This window comes from Hibiscus syriacus, unplaced genomic scaffold (genome assembly GCF_006381635.1).
Source record: "Hibiscus syriacus cultivar Baekdansim isolate YM2019G1 unplaced genomic scaffold, ASM638163v2 tig00110637_pilon, whole genome shotgun sequence".
Classification (NCBI taxonomy): Eukaryota; Viridiplantae; Streptophyta; class Magnoliopsida; order Malvales; family Malvaceae; genus Hibiscus; species Hibiscus syriacus.
Genome location: NW_024062808.1, coordinates 1004818 through 1029040, shown reverse-complemented (window position 1 = coordinate 1029040; position 24223 = coordinate 1004818). Strand labels below are relative to the sequence as shown.

At 35.1% G+C, this 24223-nt stretch overlaps 1 protein-coding gene across 1 annotated transcript; it reads right to left on the bottom strand.

The window, feature by feature from the left end:
• Positions 1-1930: 1930 nt before the first annotated feature.
• Positions 1931-2724, bottom strand: LOC120136695 (histone H2AX-like). Its single transcript, XM_039152656.1, has 2 exons — positions 2432-2724; positions 1931-2345 (listed from the first exon to the last, which is right to left on the bottom strand). The coding sequence occupies exons 1-2, from the start codon at positions 2630-2632 to the stop codon at positions 2124-2126; spliced, it is 423 nt and encodes a 140-aa protein (XP_039008587.1). The 5' UTR covers positions 2633-2724; the 3' UTR covers positions 1931-2123.
• Positions 2725-24223: the final 21499 nt, after the last annotated feature.

Genomic DNA, 24223 nt, shown 5'->3' with positions numbered 1-24223 from the left:
CAAGGGTAATGTTCATTTATTTAACTTTAACATAATAAACCAACGAACACGAATTAAGGTAATGTTCATGGTCATTCATTTCACTTTATGAACAATTAAACGAAGGAAAATTTCTTGTTCGTGTTCGTTCATTAAGAAATTTAACTTATTCTTGTCCGTTCATGTTTGTTCATTAAAATGATAAACAAGCAAAAATGAACGAATGTAAAAGAACATAAATGAACGGTTATAAACAAATGTAAACGAACATAAACGAACAAACGTAAAATTAATTAGATTTATATTCAGGAATAGTTTTTTTCCTTGCCAAATGATTTTAGGTTTTATAATTTCTTTAATTGATTCGAGCATTTTTATTTGGGTTTAAAATTAATTGGGCTTTAAAATATTAATGGGTTTAAAGTTAAAATTCATTAGGTCTTAATATTTCAAACAGTTCTAGAGATTGGACTGAATATAAACGAACGAACATAAACGAACGAATTATTGAACATTCACGAACGTAAATGAACAAACGGTTCGTTGAACGAACTATTCGTTTACAGGCCTAAGTAAAATGTTGATTATCCCAAATACAACAAATAACTGCTTCGAAGAAACAAATTACATACATTTAAGATTGTCTAAAAGGGCGACTTCCATGAAAGGACAATTAGGAATTAGCAAGAGAATTCCCTTTGATACAAGTGATAATGAAATTACTTGCACAAGGTTATCATAACATTCTGATGCACTAGTTACACGGAAATAATCTTCAAACGACGAACAATGCAGACACATTTCCAGTGCAATGATACAGGCAATCGTAAGTCGTAACATATGGAAATAACATTCTATCAACCTCGAAATATATAATTGAGTGGTTTCAGTAGTAAAAGATAATATTGTTTTCCCTAGAGAACCCAAGTTTGAGCAACTACGTCTATACACCTGTGTTCGAAAGACTCTAAACATATACACCATATAATTACCCCCATACTATGAAAAAAATAAACTCATTTGCCTAGATGACCCAACAAGCTGTCTCACAACTTGTTATCATCATCAACATTTAATGCAAAAACAGCAAAGTTTAAACATTAACAGATATAAACAATTAGGAAACTAGTCCTCAAAATACTATATATCCACATCATTAGAATCATCATAGTCCACAAAATATCCTAAATTTCACAGTTAGTTGTCATAATCCTTGTTAGTTTTCAGATCAATAGATCAAAAGTGTATTTGTATCTAAGTGATGCAAAGCATAAAATGGTCAAAATTTCCCCCCCAAAAATCAACTAAATTCTACAGTGTAAATGTGTACTTACACTAGTGCTAGATACAAAACCATGGATTGAAATGTGTAAAACTAGATTATGAAACATTACAAATTTAATTTTCCTTTCTTTTCCTTCCTTGCAATGAGGCTAAACAATATAAACTTAAATTGAACCAAGTAAACTAGCCTATTAAACTGGTTTTCTTTTTTCTTCCTTTTCTTGAAATAAGAATAAAGCCCTACACATGTCTGGACTGCAACTCAAACAACAATTACAAGAGAGAGATTATCAAAACTGAGACTGATAATCAGAATCCATCAAGAGATAATTTAAACATCTGATGAGTCGAGAAATAAAGCAAGCTAACCTTGGCCGTATAATGAGAACAGAATCATCTCTTTCAAACCCATTTTCCAGAGTATTCATCACTCTTCCCTTGAGTCTCAGCACACTGGGATGTACACTAACAAAATAGAAAATGAACATACATACCCAACACTTGGCCAACAACAAAGGATATGATTGAGATAATGGAAGGAGATGGCAGCGGAAATTGCATATTTTGGTTAATTCAATTGTGTTTAATATATTATATATATACAGATAGATTTCAGCTACTGGAAATGCTAAATCTTGTTTGGCATGTTGAATTGCAAGAAAATTTCAGCAAATGCAAAGTACTTTCATATATAAGAACTTCAATTTTGCACAACCTACTCAACCAAAATCAAAACCAGCCCAAGAGATGGGCTATACAGGACTAGCTGAAAACTATGATATTATAATACTATACGGATAATATTCCAGAAAAGGAGGAGAAACATTCACACTCCAAAATAAGGAAAAGAAATGTTCGGTTTAAAATTCTTGTGAAGCCGATGCAATATCCCCCTTCCCTTTGCCCGTCTTCTTCGGCAACAGATTCTGATGAATATTGGGCAAAACACCACCGTTAGCAATCGTAACAGTCCCCAAAAGTTTACTCAACTCCTCATCGTTCCTAACAGCCAATTGTATATGCCTCGGAACGATCCGATTCTTCTTGTTATCCCTAGCCGCATTTCCAGCGAGTTCAAGAACCTGCAAAATGGCTTAAAAAATTACATTAAAGGTCCGACGTTGTCAACATGAATTAGGAAAAGGAAAACAAAAAAAAGGTGACGTACCTCGGCGGCGAGGTATTCAAGGACGGCGGAGAGATAGACGGGAGCACCGGCACCGACACGATCGGCGTATTTGCCGGCTTTGAGGAAGCGGGCTATACGGCCGACGGGAAACTGGAGGCCGGCTTTCTGAGACCGGGAAACGGCTTTGGAGGACTTGGGCTTGCCTCTGCCACCCTTTGTTGATCCTGTTGGCGAAGTCATCTTGTAATTTTTTGAAACCCTATATTACTATTAATGGAGATTGGGTATTTTTGAGGTTTTTTGCAAGCAGATTGACAATCAATGAGAACAAAAAAATTTAGCGTTGGGGAAGAAGTTTATACAACTGTGTGGGAAACTGGCTTGTGACAAGTGTCTTATTTTGATTGGTTCAGGTAAGACGCTACGGATTGCCAACGTGGATATAAAAAAATTTAATGACTAAAACAAAGGATAAGGCATACGAGTAAATGTACAAGAGATTAGACACCAAGGAAAGACAAAATGACATCTTCATGCTTGCAAAATCCAGAGAGAATAGGAAAAATGATCTAGGTAGTATTAGGTTTATTAAGGACAACATGGTGTTCTTTTAGAGAAAGATCATGATATTAAGAGGGTTTGGGATAGTTACTTCCTCGGATTATTTAATGATGGTGCCTCTCCCTGTAGAGATAGTATCGTTGATAGATCAATCGACCATCATACTACGGCCAATGACTGCCCTACAAGTAGGATTGAGATTGAGGAAGTCAAAATGGCTCTTAGAAAGATGAGGAGGGACAAAGCTGTCAGTCCATATCAAATTCATATCACTGTGTGGTTGGACCTAGGAGAAGAAGGAGTTAAGTGGTTGACCAACATCTTTAATATTATTTTAGAGACTGCCAAGATGCCAGAGGAGTGGAGATAGTCTACGGTGATACCAATCTATAAGAATAAAGGAGATCCCCAACATTGTGGTAACTACAGAGGTATTAAACTACTCAGTCATACCATGAAGCTATGAGATAGGGTGATAGAGGCTAGGTTGAGACAGATTATTAAGATTTCGGAAAACCAATTTAGCTTTATGTCAGACAGGTCTACTACGGAGGCGATTCATCTACTTCGACAACTTATGGAGAAATATAGGGAAAAAAATATAGATCTTCACATGGCGTTCATTGATCTTGAGAAGGCATATGATAGCGTTCCCCGCGATATGATCTGGAAGACCTTGGAAACGAGACAGATCCCAACTGCTTATATCCGGGTGATTCGTGATATGTACTGTAGATATACTACATATGTCAGGACTACAGTTGGCGACACCGAGGCTTTCCCGGTGGAAATCGGACTTCACCAGGGGTCTGCTCTTAGCCCTTACATCTTCGTCTTGATTATGGACGACATCTATTGTGCGACACCAGACGGTGTTCCATGGTGTATGCTTTTCCGTGACGACTTTGTCCTAGTTGCTGAAACAAAAACTGAGTTGAATAATAGACTGGCTACCTAGAAGACTGCTTTGGAAGAAAAATGTCTAAGGATCAATATTAAAAAGACAGAGTATTTATGTTCAAACTTCAGTGGGAACCAAAACGATAAAGATGTAGAAGTATGTATAGAAGGACACGTTCTCCCCTCAAAGGATTGTTTCAAGTACCTGGGGTCTATGATACATGAAGATGGGGTATAGATGATGACATTACACACCGTATAAAGGCGGGATGGCTAAAGTGGAGGGTTGCAATTGGAGCTTTGTGTGACAAGAAGGTGCCTCTAAAACTTAAGGAAAAATTTTATAGAATGGCAATAAGACCAGCGCTGGTGTATGGATCAAAATGTTGGGCAATCAAGAAGGATCACGTAAGGAGGATGGAGGCCGCAGAAATGAGAATGCTTCGATGGGCATTTGATGTCCTTGGGGGTGGTGCATGTATCCGAAAAATTGAGGGAGGGAATACTACGGTGGTTTGGGCATGTCCTTAGGCGACAATCGTCGAATGCGGTCAGGAGGGTAGAGTCAATTACAGTCGACGGTGCCAGAAGGAGAGGACGACCAAGGAAGAAGTGGGTAGACTTACTATTTTTTTTGTCAAACTAAGTACTTAAACTATTATATGTAACCACTTTTAAGTACCTAAACTATTTTTTTGGTCAAAATAAGTTATTAAACTATTGACTTTTTTTGCTTTAAGTCCTTGAACTATTCTTTTGGTCAAAACAAGTACTTAATTTTGTGTGATACATCAACATCTTATTGGTCGAAAAATATTTTTTAATTGGAAAAATGATGGGACTTAAAATATTTAAATATAATAGTTTAAAGACTTAGTTTGATCAAAATATAATTTAGGTACTTAAAGAGAAAAAGAATACATAGTTTGAGTACCTATTTTTTACTTTAAATAAAAAAATTAATTATACTTATATTCAAAAGTGAAAATAAATTTCCAATAGAAAATATAAAAAAAAATTTAAATATAAAGGGATTTGAAATTTGTAGGGTGATGGCCTCATCCACCCTTCTATCTCTCCTTGTCTATGGCAGGCCGTATTGTCCTTGCCAATTTGACCCTCTTGGCAATTCCGGTTTATTTCATGCAGCCCACAATGCTTCCTAAGAGAGTTTGTTTTGATATTGAAAAACTTGTCTGTAAATTCATCTAGGGCTCTTCTGGTACAGCGTCTAAGATGTCTTTGGTTAATTTGGAAGCCCTTTGTCAGCCTCGAGAGCACGAGGGCTTTGGTTTAAGGAGGAACGATCACGTCTTCAACAGCTTGGAAAACTCCACTAATGGCATTTTGAGTAAGGGGATTACTTGGGCCAGGTACTATTATAACAGTTCCACGCCTCCGACACCTATGGTTTTACCCCATCAAGACGCCAAATGGAAGAAACCGAACCCAGGATGGCTCTGCTTGAATGTCGATGCCGCCATCTCTTCAACATCAGGTACTGGTTCGATTAGTGGCCTCTTCCGAGATTACACCGGGGCTTGGCGCTCTGGTTTACAGAAATCTGTTGGAATAGCTTCCGCTCTTCAAGCCAAGCTTTGGGTGATCCTCATTGGTCTTCAGTGTGCCCAGAAGGAAGGCTTTGCAATGGTTCGGATCCAATCAGATTGTGCTGAAGCTGTTGACATGGTGAAGATCCGAACGCGAGTCGCAATCCACTCCCTCTCGTTAAGACTCATTGATGCTCTTAGATGTAGCGCCTGGGCTACAAACGTCGTATGGATCCCTCGAGACTGCAACAAACCAGTAGATTACCTTGCTAGAAGTGTTGCGCCTCACTCTCTGGAGCTCACTCGGCTATCCAGCCCTCCAGCCGAAATGATTTCCCTTCTGGAACAGGACTCTGTGTTTCCTCTACTACTGTAATAGCTTAATTGTTTCTACTTTCAATTTAATTTTTTTTTGGATAATTGATGCATAAACCTACATCCATTCCCCAGTTGATGTAGTGATGGATTTAAAAATATTTTTTAAGATAAACACGTGTTAACAACATAAAATTTGAATCAAAAATTAGTTTATACAATATTAAATTATTTATCATTTGAGTTAATCTCGTTGGCAATTTTTATTTTCATATACACTTAATAAGATTAAGAAATAATTGAAATTCTTCCAGAAAACTCGTTTTGAATCTAAATAAAAAATAATAATCCTCGAATCAACTAAAAAACTATTAAATTCAGATAATTTAACCATCCCTAAACATCAATACATTACTTGATTGTTGTGACAAAAGCATAAGCATACAACAACAACAACAAAACCCTATTCCCATATACAATGGGAGTAAAGGTGAGATAGTGTAGTAGGTTGCCCCCAACGTCAGGTTGAGAACAACTTCCGTGGAAGACTTCCGACAGTCAGAAAATAAAAAATAAAGATAAAATGCAATGCATGTATAAATAAATAAATAAATACATAGTTGAACAATCTTCATATAATGTGAAGTAATCCCTGCAAATAAATCTCTGTTTAAAAATCTCTACATATAGTGTTACTTTGGGTAAATGTGGAAATAATTTTTTGAGAAAGACTATGATTATAATAGTAATCTTTTCAAAAGTCTTTTTATGTAAAATTTATGATTTCAGCGTCTAATAACATTATATTTGAAATTTAAATTGATATTTCTCTTAAAAATGTAATCTACGTAAATTTTATTAAACAAATGGGTAAAATACAAAAATGGTCCATTGACTATAGAATGTTATTTTGTTGAGTCTCCTAATTATTAAAATTTATAAAATTGTTCCTTGATTATAGAATCTTTGTAAGTCTTTCAATTATTAAAAGTTACAAAATGATCATTCGACTATTGATATATTCCAAACTCATCCTTTTCATTAAAAGATTAGTAACAATTTGAGCTAAACGTAAACTTGTTAACTGAGATATGATCAAACTAATCTCATTGAGATTCTGAGATAAGATTTTATCATGTCTCAATTAGTGGATTAACGTCTAGATCAAATGATTGGCATTTTTTAATAGTAATTGATGAGTTTAGAAAATACAAATAGTTTGGTGATTATTTTATAACTTTTAATAGTTGATTAACTCAACAAATTAACACCCTACAATCGTTGGACCATTTTATAACTTTAATAATCAAAAGAATTAATAAAATAATGTCCTATAGTCAAGGGACTATGTGTACTTTACCCTAAACAAATTTATTTATGTCCTATAATCAAGGAACTATTTGTGTACTTTACCCTAAACAAATTTATTTATGTCCTATAATCAAGGGACTATTTGTGTACTTTACCCTAAACAAATTTACTTTATATCGCTTTAAAAACATTAAAAAAACACCCAGATTTATTTCACAAAAGTTAACAATACTAATATTAGCAAGAAACTCAGAACACAGTTCAAATCATCATATTTTCATCACTTGGCCAAGGAAACTAACCAAAGCATACATAGGGACTAGGATGGATAAATATTGTAGCCTAGCAAGGCCAGAGAAAAGCTCCCATGGCGAACCTTCTCTTCTGTTCGACGTCGCCGGAAACGGATAGTCCGTAGTCTTTTAGCAAACAATCGAGCTTCCACTCCGGCATTGCCTCGTATTCGGCTTTTGTGTACTTCGGGTAGTGCAACGGCATCTGGAAATGGCCGCACCAAGTCCAAGCCGGTGTCGGTACCGCCTTTTGATCATCGTTCGACCCGCTTCCTAGGCTCGGAGTTGGTGATACCTTGGCTACTAGTCCAAGTGGTTCGACACCCATTTCTGAACCCATCGAGGCCTCGACCGCCGTGTGGCTACTTCAGTCCGCCTTGTATGGGTGGTATTTAGGAGTGTGTGATGCAACTTTGGAGTAGGTGGTGACCCCTTTTTATAGTGGATTTAATGTGAGCTATGTTGGTTTTTTTCTTTCTTTCTAAATTACATCAACATGAGTGTTGATATTCTATTAATTTCCGTATGATGGTTTTTCTTTTTCTTTTAATTAATTTAAGGGGATTATAAGTTAATATTTATTTAATGTAATTTTTAGTTATTAATAATGTGGTGCATAATTGGTACCTTAACTATAGTATATTACTTTTTTAAGTCATCTGATTATTAAAAGTTATAAAATAATTATCTGATTATAGTCGGTTGTTTTGTTGAGTGCCTTGAATACAAAATGGTCATCGACTATTCATTATGTTTCAAACTCGTCATTTTTCATAAAAAATGACGGTAGTCTAAGTTGTACATTCACCTGCTGACTAAGATATGACAAAATTTGATCTCATAATCTCAAACGACCATCATATCTTAGTCAACATATTAACGTCCAACTCATATGATCGTTAAATTTTTAACGAAAAATGACGAGTTTTGAACATAATGAATAGTCGAGTAACCATTTTGTAAATTTCAATAGTCAAATGACTCAATAAAGCAACCTCATATAGTCGATGGATCATTTTGTAACTTTTCATAGTCAAGTAACTCAATAGAGCAATATCCTATAGTCGGGGGACCATTATGTACTATCCACAATAACATACACATATCTTGCATACATAAGTACTCGAACTCATATCTTTTAGGATAAACTACACTCTCCTTTACTTTTAATGCTACTCAATAAATTCATATTGGTATATTGATATTTGTTCTATAAACATGATACTAATAAATAATCGTAAATTAATAAGACAACAACAACAATAATAATAAAACCCTATTCACATATGCAATGGGGTAAAGAGGATGTAGGGTAGTAGGTTGCCCCCAACGTCAGTTTGAGAGCAACTTCCATGGAAAACCTCCGGCTGTCATTAAATTAATAAGAAAAAATAATTATTTCAAAAATATACATAATGCTCTTTACATTCTTGAAAAGGATATTTGATTTAAGATCCATAGATGAGAGGATGTGAATCAGATTTTGTACCAATTGATAGATGAAGAAACATGCACTGTGAGAATAGCTGGCCTATCATCACTGCATTTACCATTATAAAAAGATTAAAAACAAAATGGTAAGATATAGCAAAGAGTAGGGTGTTTAAAAACACCCTATTTGTATAAAAATATATCATTATTTATAAGAAATAAATATATTTTAATTTATAAAAATTATGATTAAATTGAAAGAATATATAAATAACATGGATTATTTGTGTAATTATACCATCCGGGTAAGTCTGTTAACAGCTGTAACAGTTCACGTGTGTTTTCCGTCACGCCTGTTAACGGCGAGTGACCAATTTGTAATAAACGATAACGTTAGTGATCAATTTGTAACTTTTGAAGCTTCAATAGTAAAAACAAAAACTTACCCAAGCATCAGTGATCATTAGAGTAGTTTACCCTAAAATAAAAAATGTTGTAGAAGTCGCAATAAAGCTTGATATGTGGCATTAGAACAAGCACAAGCAAGCTAATTGATCTGACAACAATTCAAATCGTAAGCTTATGGTGGCAACATGTAAGCAGCATGAAAGTTGAGCACGGCAAGCAACAATTCAAGGCGGTTTATTAATCGAAAAACATGCCAAAAATATTAAAAAAACATATGATACAGACAGATTTATTGAGAAAAAATTAATGATAATATAGTGAAGAAAAAGATAATTAAGAATACTGATCGACAATTAATATTAAAATTTAGTGTCGTCGCCGATTAATAAAAACGGAAAAAAGAGATGAACGATACATCAATAAAAGAAAAATAATTATTTTTATAAAATGTATAATAATATTATTAATTAATTACACGATATTGTCTTGTAAAAATTATTTATTATATATAAATTTATTAGATGATAGAGTTTGAATGAATATACCAAATGTAAAAATCATAATAATGGTAGTTGCAATAATGATTTGGTAGGGAACAATGGAGCATTATTGTGATTATATATAAACTATTATTTGATATTGTTGTCGATAATTTTTTTTAGGTTTATTTATTTTTTATATTTAAAAATAATAATGAATAAAATAAAATAAATAATAGATTTATTTATAAAATTAAACTTTCCACTATCAATATATTAAATAATTTTATCATTTAACAAAACAAGTAAATCTCATCTCCAAAAAAATATTATTGACTAAGTCAAAATAATATAAAAAATAATTTAAAGGAGTATAACTCACATATATAATCTTACTATTTAAATATTTGTTCACAAATAAAACTAGTATAACTAAATGTTCCAAAAAAAAACTTATAAATTTATGTAAAAAAATACACAGTCTAAATATGACATTTTCATCGATTAAGATGAACTCTCATTTTTAAAGAACCAAACTGCTAAGAACATAACAGGTTCATAAGTAATTAAAGAATAAAAAAAAGAATTATTGATTTAAAAAAATGTAATAAAAAACATGCAGAAGAATATCAAAAACTTAAAATCTCAGTTAAGATATTCGATTACCTTTAGATTTTAAAAAAAAATATTTGAATTTAAAAATCACATATATATAAGTTAGAAGAAGATATCTCACTTATATGTATATATATATATATATAAGTTTCGAGTTCGAAGCCTTAAGTGTTAACAATTTGACGAGAGAATTTTATTATCTTAGGAGTTGTTTGTTTACTTCAGAATGATTAAGCGCTGAATGATTCAAATATTGAATAATTAAGAGGTTATTTATGAATTAGCTCTGAATGTGACATGCTGTTTGATAATGGTTCTGAATCATTCAGAATGTACTTCTGTACTGAATCATTCAACACTGTTTTGTTGAATCAGTCAGCACTAAATCATTCAAAGATACGAAACAAACGCGCTGAATGTTGTTAAATATTGAACGGTTTAACATTCAACGCTAAATGATTTTATTAAAAGGCAAACAAACAGCCCGAACTTATACACCAAGAAACACTTGTGATGGACGTCAACGATTTGGTCCCTCCATAATTTGTAAAAACAAGATCATTGACTTGATATTAATTAAATAAAATATAAAATATCTAGTTTTTTTAATATTTTTATTACCTACCCAATTTTTTAAATAATATGAGATAATATATATCCAAAATTTTTCTTAACAAGTACAGTACATACATACTCTATAAATAATTGTTTGAAGTCAAAACGTATAAAAATAATTTCTCTTTTTTAATAAATAAAAGAATAATACTTCCTTTTATTATTGAGGTATTTAATAAATCCGTTACTCCGTACTTAACTTAATATCATGAATTAAACCGATTGATTATTTCGTTTATAATTTTAATATAATTTCGAGTATTCTTTAATAGGTTGTCCAATATTAAATTGAAAGCAACTTTCGTAAAAAATCTCTAAATTATGAAAACCCTCCGTGAAATTCGATAATCATCTCTATTCTAGACCACACATTGATTCTAAGAAATCAGAGGCGTTTGTCCCACCAGTGGAACATCAATATTATTAGTACACCTACTACCAGCTAGAAACGACCCATTGTGGCGGCCACTGCTGGCCACCGGGGCCAATGCAGCGTTAACAGCTGCTGCACTGCTGAAACAATGGGTACAAACAAACGCTTGTAACCACAAAAAAAATATGAACCATTCATGTGGTTTGTGCCATTGCTGCCATTGACGTAGGCCATACACTTCATATATCTTCTGAGTACTGTTGGTTTCCATTAATCCATTGTAATAATGCATAATCTCTATTCTTGGCCAACTTTATCGGATGTCCGTCTACGACAGTCTTAATATATAATTAAAGAAAGACTCTATTAGAAATATTATTATTTTTTAATATTTTCGGTAAAATACTATTTAAAATATTTTTTTATCAAAAATGTTAATATTGGACGCTACCTAAAACATTATTTTTCTATCAGAAATGTTAAAATTGGCGCTACCTAAAAATGTTATTTTTTCTATCATATTTTAAATAGAAAAATTAACATTTCTGATAAAAAATAATATTTTAAGTAGAACTCTATTAGAAATGTTAAAAAAATAATAATATTTCCAATAATATTTTTACTTAACCATATATTAAGTTGTCGTAGGACAGAATTACCACAACTTTATTCATGAGAATGAATGTTTTAAGTTCTAGGGTTTAATTGTGAATTTCATTCTTTATTTCATAAAATTTGAGAATTAATTTCTCAAACGATTTTGAGATCAGATTTCATCATATCTAATCATATCCAAATCAACAAATTAACGTCCAACTAAGGTGACTGTCAATTTTTAACAAAAAAAGAAGAATTTAGAAATATAAATAATTAGACGATCACTTTATAATTTTTAATAATTAAGGGACTTAACAAAATAGTAACTTGTAATCGATGAATCATTTATAACTTTTAATAATTAAGAGTCTCAACAAAATATATCATATAGTCAAAGACTATTTACGTACTTTACCCTATTATCTAATGTAAAAAAATACAAAAACAACATGTTGATTGGCTTAGTAATACTGTAATAGGATAAAATGGATAAAGTTTCAAAGCATAGAATAGGCCTATGTCTAGAGATTGGCACTCCCCGAACCTGACAGGCTCCGACTCGATCTGATTAGGTCGAATTTTTTTTAAAAAAAGTTCGGGTTTGAGTCGAGTCGGATTTTTTAAGTGTGATATTCTGGTCGGTTTAGGGTAAAAAATATCCGACCTGACCCGAAAAAATATATAATTTTATCTTATATATTTATGAATAATTACAATGATATTCTTCTATATATAATTTTTTTCCAATTAAATCACTGTTTTTTATTGAATAAAAATAATTTTTTTATTATTTCGGGTCGGGTTAAATTTCTAAGTCATATATTCGGGTCGGGTCGGGTCTCGGGTGAAGTCTCTCTTATTCTCGGGTCGGGTGGACAAAAAACCCCCGACCCATGCCCATCCCTACCTATGTCATAAGTTATTTGAAACAGAATTCTATGCTTATTTCCTTTGTGTCACTCTTTGTTAGTACGCCATTGTTGTGCTATATATTTTGGGTCGGAGAGCTTGGTAGGTTCTCCATGTGACAAACTGTCATAGGACACAATTTCTTCATAAATATGATTGTTAAAACCTGCAATGGGTTGTCCTCGGTATCAAACGTACGCCTACCCAACCTTTAGCTATCCGACTCCAGGCCGAGTGTCTTGGCAAGGTAGACCACCTGCGACTTCTCGTGCCAAATGGACACATTAATCTGAAACGGTATCAGATAAAGTATAGTTTTTTTCTTTGTCGGGTAATAAAGTAATTCACCAACAGTAAACCCAGTGATCACTTCAAACCATCCGAAATGGGGAAAAAAGCATTAAGCATAAGTTCACAAGAAGGTGATGGCCATAAATTCACAAGGATGACCTCATCACAGCATGATTGAACTAAAAAGAAGAAAATGATCAACTCACAACTCCAATGACAGAAGGAAGCCAACCCTTGTACAATGCCCGACGGCCTTCTTGCCGCAACACAGCATGGAACATTCCTCTGTACTGATAAGGAGAGTTCTCTGTCTGCGAAACAAACAGTGAAAATATTAATTGCTCAGGTAGACAAACTACAAGGAAAACACCTAATATTGAATTAAGAATTAAAACAAATATTTAAGGGATAATACCTGTACAGTAAGCCTACCTCGTACCATGTCCATTGGGTAAGTTGCAGACATGGCAATTATTCCGGCACATGCTCTGGCTCCAAGCCGTAAAAGAGGAGTGAGTTGAGCATCTTCTGCAGAATTAACAAGGAGAACCCATATATGAACATTCAAGATTTCAAGGAAATCTGTATATAAGTTTCATATAACGCAAACATTGACCCCAGAGCATGTAAGGGACAAAAGTCATAGTGTCTTAATATACAAATACAGGATTCCCCAGAGCAACAATACCATTGCCTGTTTGCTGTTGATACAAATACAGGTTCCCCTGTCACCAAAATTAACAAAGAACATCAGCTGAGAGAAACAAAACATGCATTTATTTCAGTTCAAAACTTGAACATGCATTGTAGGAGGGGTGAAAACAGGGCCGGTTCTGACTTTTTTTTGGCCCGGGGCAAAATTTAAAAAATGAGTCCTAATTTAAAAGAATATTAAAAAATATATAATATAAATTTAATTAGTTTTTATTAAATTAAATAAATATTAATTCATTACAATATAAAAATGTCAAAACATATTTAACATAAATACTTATAAAAACATTGTCTTCGAGCATTTCTTGATGCAAATCATTGATGATGTGTCAACATCAATGTTTTCCAATATATTTTTCTCAATATAACATAGCTAGTCCATTCAATCTTTCTTGTGACATTGTTGACCTCAAGTAATTCTTCAATAATTTCAGCTTTGAAAAACTTCTTTCCGCGGATGCTACCGTTACCGGCAGTGTTAATAAGATTCGATAAGCAATTGAAACATTAGGATAACAATCTCTAGCTTTAACAAACTCAAGAACTTCAAGCGCTGACATGAATACATTTGGCAAAGTCAATTGTAGCACTTTCATTTCAGAAAAAAAATCATCTGCATCAACATCCGACAAATTATTATGAGAAAAAAATCTTAAAATTATTGCAACATTCTTTTAATTTATTGTCATCCAATGACTTCAACCTTGTAGAATCATTAAAAATCCAAAATAATTTCAAAAATCTTTAACTGTTCAAATCTATCTTTCAAAGAAGCGAGCGCCATATCAACAACAAAATAATAATAATTAACTTTAAAAGACTCCTCTGCTGATTGCATTTCTTCATCGTGGTCATTCTCATCAAATTGTCTTTTTCTAAAAATATGACACTTAGTCGGAAAAATTGGCTCTATGTTCATATCTGATGCAAGACTTTTAGCAATATCTATACTAGCTTCGAACCCCTTATTTCTATAGTTTTCAAAATATGACATTACGCCTTCCAACTCCTTTATGGTAGTATCAATGCACATTGATTTAGATTGTAATTTCTTATTTTCCGTGTTGATAGCAAATAAAATATCATACCAGATAACCATTCCAAGTAAGAATTCAAAACTTTGATGGGCACTAGCTAAACTTTATGCTTCACTTTTTGCTTTTGCATCATTACCACAATATTCATATAATTGTAACAAAGTTAACCTTATTTTAGGAGTATGGCATTTAATAGCTTTGACACTTTTAATTCGACTTTCCCATCGAGTATTAGATAAAGATTTCACAGTTTCCGGAACATTAATTTACACTAATATTTATGAGTCATTTGACATTAATGTAGAAATAATATATTAATTTATGTAACCGTTATGGGCCATTGGCTCTTGCATTAAAGTTTATAAGATGAGAACATCCAAAATTTTAAATTCAACTTGCATTAATTTATACTAATAATTATGAGTCATCTTGCATTAGAAATAATATATTAATATTTATAATAACCGGACCCTCGTAATTATGATGAGAAATCATTTAAAATTGAATATTATATTTATAGGGCCTTTACATTAATATAAAAATAATATATTAATATATAAGCCCTACTTTTAATTTAATTTATTAAAATATAAATTAATATAAATCAAAATTATGTGCCTTGGGCGGGTGCCCCTTTTGTCCCTGCCCAGAGCCAGCCCTGGGTGAAAAGGAAAGAATTTTTCAGCCTCACGGAAACTTAAGGCTGATAGGTTGCACAGTTGCACTAGCTCAACGAAAAGCAACCAGTTTGAATCAGTGTTGTCAAAGCATACACCTATGAGTTATCTGTCGAAACGATTTTTAACGGGAGCGGGGGCGAGATTTTGGAAACCGCATCATCTTTAGTTATTATCTTTTCAATTGAATTTTTAATTAAAAACAGTGCGATTTTAGAAAACCTCTCGTTTCGAAAATTGGAAATTCCTTTACGATAAAAATATAAGGTTCGAGGAGTCGCCACCAATATTTGATTAGGGTGTGATTGGGCACCCAAAAACATTGTCATTTTAAAAAAAAAGTAATTTAAATTAAAACGACAAATTTACGGTCTACGTTACCAAAATCCAAGTTCGGGAGTCGATTACGCATGGGGAAGGATTAGCACCCCCACAACGCCCTAAATCGGTACCTAGTTGATTAATTAATTTCTTTGCAACGAATTTCGCAAGTTCAAATTTAATTTGATTAATGATCCCTTTAAACAACAAACATGCAAATTTGCAACATTCAAAGCAACAAATAGATTTAATTTAAAATTACCCAGTCATTAGAAAGATAAGAATATTCGATTATTTAAAAATATCGAGACCAAATCTTAGTTCAGTTCTAACGACCTTTTCTCAAAAATTTTAAATAACCGAATATTTCCTTTTCTTTCGTTCCCAAAATTTTAAAGTGAGAATCAACCCTTTTTTGTGACAATGACAGGATACGCTTGTAATTTAAAATCGTCAAAAATGACTTTTCTGTAAGTTAAGAAAAGTCATTCTGACGATTTTAAATTAAAAGTGTATTACCCTTAATCCAATTATGTGATCAGGCTGAGTCATGCACATGAGGCTAAACATGCATAAAAAAACAACACCTAAATATACAAACACTAACAACATGCTCGGAATGTGATATTTCAATAAAAATCACATACATATATTATATAATTACATATATATATATATATATATGTACTCTATACATAGCTATACTTAATGAACAAAGGTGACCTAAACACAACCAACGAAAACATAGCATAACAACTTATAAATTTCAGAAAATAATTATATTTAAATTAAACTTTAATATCCTAATTATGAATAAAATACAATTAAGGTAGAAATGCTAGCATTATACCGTACTGAATACTATGAACTGAATGAAACTATTCTCATTACAAGGGACTAAAACAAAATAAACAAACACACTCAGGACTAAATGCAACATACAAAAATGTGGATGTCGAATGTTTAAGACAACAAAGATTTAAATACAACAAAACATAGGGCTAAAATAAAAGAACTCGAAACACAGGCCAGAAACATAAATAACACAAGATATGAATTAACAAACGAGATGGACTAAAATAAATGTCCTGAAATTTAAGAGTCGAATACATAAAACTGTGAAAAACTTTAAACAACATGGTTCGTACTAAATGTAACACAACATAAAGATTGAGAGCCCAATTTAGGATTTCCACAACATCAAAGCGAGGATTAAAACAAAACAGCTGAGAACTGCAGGGACCGCGACGTGGTTAAACCTCTCCTAGGCTCGGGTTCCAAACGGCGTCGTTTTGGAAACTGAACATATTAGGTGTCTTTGGTTTATTTTTAACCTAATTTTCATTCTCCCTTTAGTTTCATTTTAGCAAACTTATCCCCCCCGCCGTTCTCAACTTCTCTCCCTCAAACTCTCTCCTAACCCTCGACGAAGCCCAAAGCCTCCCTGGTATCTGCCGCCCTACGCTCCGACGAGGAGCTAAGACTCCATCTAAACCGATCCTCCGACGACAACCCCTTCAAATACCACCTAACCGGCGACCTAAACCCAAACTAAACTTGAAAACCCAACCTGCTTCACCTCCTAGTAACCTCACAACACTACGGCCACCGTGACCTCTTACCTCCCCGGAGGACTCCGATGAGCAACCTTGACCAGAAACCTACCTAGAGCCTAACCCAAAAACGATGGCCTAACCCCGATCTACCCCTTCAGCTTCCAACTCCAGACCCAAAACGCACATGCACACCTAAAACCAACCAGGAACCAACGAAGGGTGAAGGGTTTACCTTCGATTCGACGAGGCACTGCCTCCTGATGAGGGCGACGAGGGTCTTTACAGACGAGAAAGGTACGGGTCGTTCTAATTTTTATGTTTTCTTCTTGGATGGTTGCTTGGTCTCTATTCCCGTTTTTGTTTGATGGCTGGTAGTTTTTTTTAAAATATTTGATATTTATTGCTTTTTCTTCTCTGGAAAATATCTGAGGGTCCCCCCTTTACAACATTTTGGTTCTGGTTTATATAGAACCAGATTTTACAATATTTTTGTCTTCTGATTTCTCTTTCAAAATCCCGTGAGTCTACTGCAAGTTTTTCTTCGTTGACTTGGGTTTTGCTGCCTTGAAACTTGGTTCTGAGTCTTCTGTCGTGTTTCTCTTGATATTGCAGGTTGCTAAGGTTCACGTGGGATGGTCGAACCGTCGTAATTGGGTCCAACGCGGTGGCAACTTAGTGATCGAGATGGGTTGGCAGCAAACGTGATCTAGACCGTTGGATGGGTCCAGATCCGAAGGTTGCGCTTCAAGGTGGCGGCTGAAGGGTCCTAAAACCCTAATGACTAAAGTATGCATGCCGTTGGATCTCCCTGAATCCAACGACTCCTGATGCGCAACTCTATAGGGTTATGGAAACCTTATCAAAATTTAGGGTTTCCCTTAGGCTTAGATCAGTTCTGGCCCCAAACGGGTCTTGGGTTGGGTTGCTGGAATTGGATCAAATGACCCTTTGTAATTTGGGCCTGTAAAATCAAAGACAATGTTTAGTGCATTTTTAATTGTTTAATTATTTACTTATTTACTGCTTATATGTATATATATATATATATTAATATTATATAATATCACACTTATAATAATATTAATAATAATAAACTCGAATTAACTTTGAATAAGACACCGGACAAATTGAATATCTACAGCTGCCCCTCTTTGCTCATTGTCGTGTAACGAGAATAGAGCAAAGATCAATAGATGACAAATTTGTCTGGTCATGAAATATTCAAAGATTAATCCGTTTCACCGCAACTTCAGGATAGTGGGACTTGAAAATATTCGGAAAACGGGTTCGCTCCCTCATTTTAGGGAGTATAGGACTCGAACAATTTTCTGCGAACGAGTTCACTCCCTCTTTCTTCAGGGAGTATAGAACTCGAACAATCTTCTGACGGGTTCACTCCCTCTTTCTTAGGGAGTAGGAACTTGAAGAATCTTCATCAATCGTGTCTGTTCCCTATTCCTCAGAGAGTATAAGACCCAACAATCTTCAACAAATCTTGTCTGCTCCTATTTCTTCAGAGAGTATAAGACCCGAACAATCTTCATCATCGTGTATGCTCCCATTCCTTCAGAGTATAAGACTTGAACAATCTTCATCAATCGTGTCTGCTCCCTATTTCTGCAGAGAGTATAAGACTCCAACATCTTCAACAGTCGTGTCTGCTCCCTATTTCTGCAGAGAGTATAAGACTCCAACAATCTTCACAGTCGTGTCTGCTCCCTATTTCTGCAGAGAGAGTATAGACTCGAACAATTTCATCAATCGTGTCTGCTCCCCATTCCTTCAGAGAGTATAAGACTCGAACAATCTTTATCAATCGTGTCTGCTCCCTATTTCTGCAGAGTATAAGACTCGAACATCTTCAACAGTCGTGTCTGCTCCCTATTTCTGCATAGAGTATAAGACTCGAACATTTTCAAAATCGTGTCTGCTCCCCTTCCTTCAGAGAGTATAAGACTCGAACAATCTTCATCAATCGTGTCTGCTCCCTATTTCTGCATAGAGTATAAGACTCGAACAATTTTCAACAATCGTGTCTGCTCCCTATTTCTTCAGAGAGTATAAGACTCGAACAATCTTCAACAATCGCGTCTGCTCCCTATTTCTTCAGAGAGTATAAGACTCGATCAATCTTCAATAATCGTTGGGAAATCTGCAAACATTTAAAATAATCATGCAATGTCATGATCCTATTCATGCCTACGATGTATGCAATTATGCAATTTAATGCACTTTCTTCTTCGAAAGATATCCCCTTTATTTCAATGGAACTCGATTTCGCTTTGGGCATAGAGCATTTCACCAGTTCACCCAGTTGATACTCTCACTACTATAACTTTTGGCTTGACAAGGCTTTGACTTCTTTCTTTCTTGAGGCCTGCCAGTACCCCTGACCAATCTTCTTGATAAATGACAACATCCTTGGGTCATCTATTAATGGCTGTGATTTTCTATGAATTCCAAAGTTTTAGCTTTTCGCAACCACACAAGCTTATGGGTTTAAAACCATTGCCAGCTTCAGGATACCCTGCATTTCCAAAACCTTTTGCATAATACAAAATGATTTCATGTACCACAAGTTAAGCTATGCGTTTTAGCTTTTTCAAAATTAGATACTTGTAAAAGGGAAATTGAAAAGGGAAAATGTCTCTTTATTTATACATGCAGAGAATTTTTAGGCAACTACATGGCAAACTTTTAATTGGAAAAAGAACAAAAGGAGGGTGTCTTCAAATATCAATAACAAAATGCTTTTGAACTTGAATGCCGTCAGAATGACTCGAGTGTAGCTTCTGTGAAAGGATCTCCAAAATTGTGATGACCTAAGAGTGCGAAGCTCTTTATGAACCCCAAAATCTCCCATTACTGATATCGTAAACTAGTATTGAATCTCATGTGCGTTCACTTATCCTCTGGTTGTCTCAATCGATACCCATTAATCTTTGGTCTCAACCCCAACTGCCATTGTCGTTACCCATGTCAGGAGCTCTTCCTACTTCCAAAAACAATTCAGATCATCCATGCACGAACTCTGAATTTAAAACTCAAGTCGCCCTTTGTGGGTTTTCGACTCGATCGCCCTTTGTGGGTTTTCGACGAGACTCCTTTGGTTTCAAGACGCCCTTTTTCGAGTTTTCATCTTGAACCCTTCTTCTTTTTTTTCCCATTTTTTCATTCATTTTTCTTTTTCATTTTTTTCTTTTTTTTATTTCATTTTTTCATTATTTTTTCAAGCAAAATATTTCTAACTGCATCAGAATTCATTGGGTAGGGTAATTCAGACCCATCCATATCAGTTAAGACTAGAGCTCCCCTAGAGAAGGCTTTCTTGACAATATAGGGTCCTTCCCACTTGGGCATCCATTTCCCTCGGAAATCTTTTTGAATGGGCAATATCCTCCTGAGCACCAGATCGCCTTTGTGGATTTCTCGAGGGCGGACTTTCTTATCGTGTGCTCGTATCATCCGCTTCTGGTACATCTGACCGTGACAAATAGCTTTCAGTCTCTTTTCTTCATCAATTCAATTGGTCTATCTGGCCTGTACCCATTCTGCCTCATTTAGCTTCACCTCCGATAAAAACCCGGAGCGAGGGAATTTCCACTTCAATAGGAGGACAGCTTCCATCCCATAAAACTAGAGAAACGGAGTTGCCCAGTAGACGTCCGTACAGAAGTCCGATAGGCAAACAGAGCAAATGGCAACTTCTCATGCCAATCTTTATAAGCTTCAGCATCTTCTCTATAAGCCTCTTAATGTTCTTATTAGCCGCCCACTGCCCCATTCATCTTTGGGCGATAAACCGTGGAATTATGATGCTTTATTTTGAATTGCTCACATACAGATTTCATCATCTTGTTGTTTAAGTTCAACGCATTGCAGAGATAATCTCTCTGGTAAGCCATATCTGCAGATGATTTCTTCTTCAAGAACCTGCATATCGTTGACTGGGTAACACTTGCATAGGAAGCTGTTTCTACCACTTGGTGAAGTAATCTATTGCTACCAGAATGAAGCGAGACCATTTGACGCTTTTGGAAAAATTTGCCCAATCCATGCCCCACATAGAAAACGGCCACGGAGCTGTCATCACATAACGATGAGGAGGGTGTGCATTCTATCCCCATAAATCTGACACTTGTGACACTTTCGGGCATAATTGATGCAATCAGTTTCCATAGTTGACCAATAATACCCAAATCTCATAATCTGTCTGGCCATTACATGCCCATTAGCATGGGTGCCACATATTCCTTCATGTACTTCTTCAAGAATCATTTTCGCTTCTTTAGTGTCCACACACCTTAATAAAACCTGATCCATGCTTTTCTTATATAAGATCTCACCATTAAGCACATACCCTGCTGCCATTCTTCTAATGGTCCTTTTGTCATTCTCAGTTGCCTGTTCGGGGTAACTTTGATATCTTATATACTGGACGATATCATAGTACCAAGGTCCATCATCTTCTTCTTCAATGTTAAAGCAGTGGCTGGATACTCATAAGCCTTCATCTCAATAGGCATCATATTTGAATGCTCGTTCATCTTAAAGGCTGCTGCCAAAGTAGCCAAGGCGTCCGCCATTTGATTTTCTTCTCTGGGAGGTAATTGAAAGTCACTTCTTCAATTCTTCAATAAGTCCCAGAACTAATTTACGATATTCCACAAGTTTGGGATCTTTGGTTTCCTCATTCACCTCTGAGCTGGTAAATTACAAAGCTGAATCCCCATATACCCTCAGCATTTTTGCTTTAAGTTCAATAGCTGCTCTAAGACCCATAACACAAGCCTCATATTCAGCCATATTGTTTGTACAATCAAAATTGAGCCGACTGGTAAAAGGATAATGCTCTTCACTTGGTGGACCAAGATTGCCCCATCCCATGCCCCAAGGCGTTTGAGGCACCATCAAAGTTCATCTTCCAGTATTTACCGGTGAGCGCAACTGTTTCTTCCTCCGCGATAGCCATTAAATCCTCATCTGGAAAATCGAAGTTCAACTGTTCATATTCTTTTGAAGCCCTACTCGCAATGAATTCTGCTATGGCGCTCCCTTTAACTGCCTTCTGGCTTACATACTGGATATCAAATTCGGACAATAGGATTTGCCAACGGGCTAACCTTCCTGACAATGCAGGTACCCCCATTAGATACTTTAAAGGGTCCAACTTAGATATGAGCCAGGTAGTATGATACAACATATACTGTCTAAGTCTTCTGGTAGCCCACACTAAAGCGCAACACAATTTTTCAATTGGTGAGTATCTGGCCTCACACTCAGTGAACTTCTTACTGAGATAGTAGATAGCCCTCTCCCTCTTCTCAGTTTGATCATGTTGCCCCAACACACATCCCATTGAATTGTCATAAACGGACAAGTAAAGAATTAAAGGCTTTCCTGGGATAGGTGGCGCTAGGATCGGAGTATTCGAAAGATATCTCTTTACTGCCTCAAAAGCCTCTCGGCAATCCTCACTCCATTCTCCTGAATCATTCTTACGAAGAAGGTGGAATATGGGATCACATCTTTCGGTGAGCTGCGAGATAAACCGAGCGATGTAATTTAATCTCCCCAAAAATCCTCGAACCTCTTTCTGTTCTTGGGGCTGGCAAATCTTGAATGGCTTTTACTTTACCGGGATCTATTTCAATTCCCTTTCGGCTCACTACGAATCCCAACAGTTTTCCCGATGTCACCCAAAAGTACACTTATTTGGGTTAAGTTTTAGTGGCACTTCTTTAATCTTTGAAAGAGCTTCTTCAAATTCTCGATATGTTCCTCCTCCGTCTTGGCTTTGACAATCATATCATCGACATAGACTTCAATTTCTTTATGCATCATGTCATGAAACAACGTCACCATGGCCCTCTGATAGGTTGCCCCTGCATTCTTTAATCCAAACGGCATGACTTTATAGCAAAACGTCCCCCACATAGTGACAAACGTTATTTTCTCCATATCTTTAGGGTACATTTTAATTTGATTATAGCCGGAGAAACCATCCATAAATGAGAATAAGGAATTTCCAGCAGTATTGTCCACTAACGTATCTATATGTGGCAAAGGAAAATTATCCTTTGGACTAGCTCTATTCAGATCTCTATAGTCGACACACATTCGTACCTTCCCATCCTTCTTTGGTACGGGACAATATTTGCTACCCACTCAGGATATTTGGCCACTGTGAGAAACCCAGCATCAAATTGTTTCTTCACTTCTTCTTTAATCTTGAGCAGCATCTCGGGTCTCATTCTTCTCAGTTTCTGTTGTACGGGCTTACAATCAGGCTTTATTGGTAATTTATGGACAACCAATTCTGTATCCAGCCCTGGCATGTCCTCGTAGGACCAAGCAAATACATCCTTGAATTCTTGAAGTAATTCTATCAAGCTTTGCCTTCCTTCAGCAGACAGGGTGGTACCAATCTTTACTTCCTTTCTATCCTCATCTGTGCCCAGGTTCAAGATCTCTGTAGCTCTTCGTGAGGCAGAATCTGCTCATCTTCCTGTTCCACCATCTTTAGTAATTCTGAGGGTGGTTCACATCTCCATCATCATCGCAACCTTCGATTTCCCCTTGACATATGGCATCTCGAAATCAATCTCCGGGTCAGAGTCATTAGCATTCGTATTATTGATATCTGAGTTCCTGAAAGGGTAACGAAAAAGAAGAATATATATACATATATACATATGGGAGAATCTTTTCCCATAAACAAATAGAAGAAATAATATATGCGTATATTCAAACAAAAATGCATGAGGAAATGTTTGCCATTTGGGAATTAACAAAACACATCTTTTATTGAAAGCAAGTAAAAACACACAACTTAACCCTTTACATCAAATCACCTACTGTCCCAGGGTATGAACAAT